The 3651-nt window shown below is 49.7% G+C and overlaps 1 protein-coding gene and 1 long non-coding RNA gene across 2 annotated transcripts in view; both read left to right on the top strand.

The window, feature by feature from the left end:
• SMYD4 (SET and MYND domain containing 4) overlaps window positions 1-1356 on the top strand; it is a 61732-nt gene extending 60376 nt beyond the window's left edge. Inside the window, exon 10 of the mRNA XM_011956295.1 lies at window positions 548-1356. Coding sequence (XP_011811685.1) covers window positions 548-701 — 154 coding nt within the window. The 3' untranslated portion in view covers window positions 702-1356. The remainder of the gene's footprint in view (window positions 1-547) is intronic.
• LOC105521737 lies at window positions 1357-2535 on the top strand. Its single transcript, XR_001003314.1, has 2 exons — window positions 1357-1464; window positions 1554-2535. It is a non-coding gene; the product is annotated as an uncharacterized LOC105521737 (long non-coding RNA).
• The last annotated feature ends 1116 nt before the right edge of the window (window positions 2536-3651 follow it).

Genomic DNA, 3651 nt, shown 5'->3' with positions numbered 1-3651 from the left:
ATACCCAAGACACAGAGACATTCTGTTTGGTCAGAGAGAGGGGAGAGGGCAGTAGAGTTAGGTCAGAGGCCAGCCCTAAGATGGTTACTCTAAAATGAAAACTGCTGTGTAACCTGTGGTCAATACCAGATGAAAACTTTAAGGCCGGGTGTGGTGGCACCCGGCTACTCAGGAGGCTGAGGTGGGAGAATCCCAGCTACTCAGGAGGCTGAGGCGGGAGAATCACTTGAACCCGGGAGGCGGAGGTTGCAGTGAGCTGAGATCGCACCACTACCTGGGCGACGAGTGAAACTCCGTCTCAAAGAAAAAAAAGCTTTGAGATTTGCCTCTTGTTCTCAGGATCCTGGAGTCTATACTCTCTTTTATAACTTTTTTCTCACATTCTGCTTCACAGCATGTTTGTGACAGTGTCTTACTTACTGTTCTAGATTGTAAGATCCTTGATGACAGAAATGATCTTACGTTCTTCACGGTGTGTGAGTAGGCCCTCAATTAACATTTGCCTCACGAATCAGTGAACTAACTCCTCTTACCTCCCTCGGCTCAGGTTTGCAGTACCCGAAGCCCTGAGCACAATACAGAAGGCTGAGGAGGTTCTGTCGCTGCACTGTGGCCCGTGGGACGATGAAATCCAGGAGCTCCAGAAGATGAAATCCTGTTTATTGGACTTACCACCCACCCTTGTAAGGTCTTCAGTTTAGGGTCCCAGGGGGATTTTGACCCACAGAAAAGGAGCCCATGGAACACAAGGTAAAGAGGTTACGGCTGGGCAGGCACGGCGGCTCACGCCTGTCATCCCAGCACTGTGGGAGGCCGAGGCAGGCGGATCACAAGGTCAGGAGATAGAGACCATCCTGGCTAACACGCTGAAACCCCGTCTCTACTAAAAATACAAAAAATTAGCTGGGCGTGGTGGCGGGCGCCTGTAGTCCCAGCTACTTGGGAGACTGAGGCAGGAGAATGGCGTGAACCCGGGAGGTGGAGCTTGCAGTGAGCAGAGATCACGCCACTGCACTCCAGCCTGGGCGACAGAGTGAGACTCCATCTAAAAAAAAAAAATAAAGAGGTTTTGTTTGCCAGCCGGGCAAGGCGGCTCACGCCTGCAATCCCGACACTTTAGGAGGCTGAGGGAGGTGGATCACAAGGTCAGGAGTTCGAGACCAGACTGGCCAACATGGTGAAACCCCGTCTTTACTAAAAATAGAAAAACTAACGGCATGGTGGCAGGCGCCCATAATCCCAGCTACTTGAGAGGCTGAGGCAGGAGAATCTCTTGAACCCAGGAGGCGGAGGTTGCAGTGAGCTGAGATCGCTCCACTGCATTCCAACGTGGATGACAGTGTGAGACTCCATCTCAAAAAAAAAATAAGAGGTTCTGCTGCTGGGTGCGGGTTCTGTGGATCGGGTGTGGGTTCTGTGGACCAGGTGTGGGTTCTGTGTAGGTTCTGCAGGCCCGGCATAGAGGTTCACATCTGTGATCCCAGTACTGTGAGAGGCTGAGGTGGGAGGCTCACGCCTGTAATCCTAGTACATTGAGTTGGCCGGGTGTGGAGGCTCACACCTGTAATCCCAGTACTTTGAGACACTGAGGTGGGAGGATCGCTTGAGCCCAGGAGTTCAAAACCAGCCTGGGCAATATAGTGAGACCGTATCGCTACAAAAAAAAATGTGTTTAATTCACCAAGCATGGTGGCACATGCCTGTAGTCCCACCTACTCGAGAAGCTGAGATAGGATCACCTGAGCCTGGTAGACTGAGGCTGCAGTGAGCCAAGATCGCACTATTGCACTCCAGCCTGCGTGACAGAGTAAGACCCTGTCTCAAAAAAAAAACAAAACTAAACTAAACAGGTTCTGTTGCTGCTGAGCTTTCAACAGGAGATGGGACTTTCCCAACAGTCCCAAGCCTGGGATACGAGGGCTGGGGGGGACTCAGAAACCATTGCAGTCAGAGAGACACCTATTTTGGTGGATATTTCTTGAAATAGTTAAGTGGCCTCCAATACAAACCCTAGTTCCCAGAAAAGACTTAAAACTAGTATCTGGAGAGTCCAAGTCCTTTAAAAGGATTTTAGCTGATCTGCAGGCATCTGGAGGTAGCCTGGGGTTTTGGCTGGATTCCACCTCGCTCAATGATGACAGTCTGTTTCCCTGGAACATTCCTGTGGTCTTAGTGGTAATGAGATGTGTGCACCACTCCAGTGGGAGCTAAAACTCTTAGTAGTTACACTGTAATTGAAAAATAATTGTAAAACGAGAAATCAGGAAGGCGGCTTACCTCCAGAGACACCCGGTTCCACGTACGGTATCTAGCTTCCCCGAATCCTTTGTGAAAATCGGTGGGGTATAAATTGTGACTAGAGAAGTGAATATGGAGCCATTGTATTGAGCAGTTTCCTCCAGGGATGGCGGTTCTCAGTGTTTTTCCTGCCAGTTTTCCACTCCTTATTCTCTGCCCTTCATTCTGTACTTTTGGCAGAGTCACTAACCAAACACTAATAAAATCAAACTTGTAGTAAAGACTTTATAACACATATGCCTCCTTCTAAGTTTTTTGTTGTTGTTATTATTTTTGAGACGGAGTTTCGCTTTTGTTGCCCAGGCTGGAGTGCAGTGGCGTAATCTCGGTTCACCGCAACCTCCGCCTCCCAGGTTCAAGAGAGACAGGGTTTCTCCATGTTTGCCAGGCTGGTCTCGAACTCCCAGCCTCAGATGATTCAGCCTCTCAAAGTGCTGGGATTACAGGTGTGAGCTCGGCCCTTTTTTTTCTTTTTTTTTTTTTTTTTTTTTTTGAGACAGAGTCTCTGTCACCCAGGCTGGAGTACAGTGGCACAATCTTGGCTCACTGCAACCTCCACCTCCCGGGTTCAAACGATTCTCCTGCCTCAGCCTCCCTAGCAGCAGGGATTACAGGCATGCGCCACCACACCCAGCTAATCTTGTATTTTTAGTGAAGACAGGGTTTCTCCATGTTGGCCGGGCTGGTCTTGAGCTCCCGACCTCAGGTGTGCCATCCGCCTTGGCCTCCCACAGTGCTGGGATTCCAGGCAAGAGCCACCATGCCCGGCCCTGAGTTCTTCTCTTTGTTGTCAAACCTAAAAAGACTCCTTTTCTCTACCAGACCTCTCCAAGCTGGCGAGTCGAATACAGACAGTATGAGAACTGGGGGCTGCAGGGGATTCGTTGCTGTTTGTGGTTCTAATTTTAAGAGACCGAGGGTAGGGATGACGGCTCCCTTCCACCAGGATGTGTAGCAATAGCCCAACCCCATTCCAGTCAGAAGGGTACGGGGTTCCCTAGGTCGGAACCCTGGTTGCTATGTTACCACTGGTGACCAAGTAGCTCAGGTGCATTCGTGGAAAAGAATGCCACATCCACGCTGCTGCTGAGAGATTACCCACCCTGAGCGTGCCCAAGAAGTGCCTGTCGGTGGCCGTTGTATTATGATCAGGAAATCAGTAGTCCCAGAGATACCTGGCAATAGCTTTTTAGGAATCTGAAATACAATTAGCACTCAAACATCTGTAGAATGAAGGGCCCCAGAATATCATTTCTCCTCGTGTCTAATATTCTGTGGCAAGGGAGAGGACAGTGACATTTTTTGGTAGAGCTTTTTCTTTTTTTTTTGAGATGGAGTCTCGCTCTGTCGCCC

The sequence above is a fragment of the Colobus angolensis genome, unplaced genomic scaffold (assembly GCF_000951035.1).
Source record: "Colobus angolensis palliatus isolate OR3802 unplaced genomic scaffold, Cang.pa_1.0 Scaffold110, whole genome shotgun sequence".
In the NCBI taxonomy this organism is placed as follows: domain Eukaryota; kingdom Metazoa; phylum Chordata; class Mammalia; order Primates; family Cercopithecidae; genus Colobus; species Colobus angolensis.
Note: the sequence above shows the minus strand (reverse complement) of the source record. Positions and strands in the feature narration are given on the sequence as shown.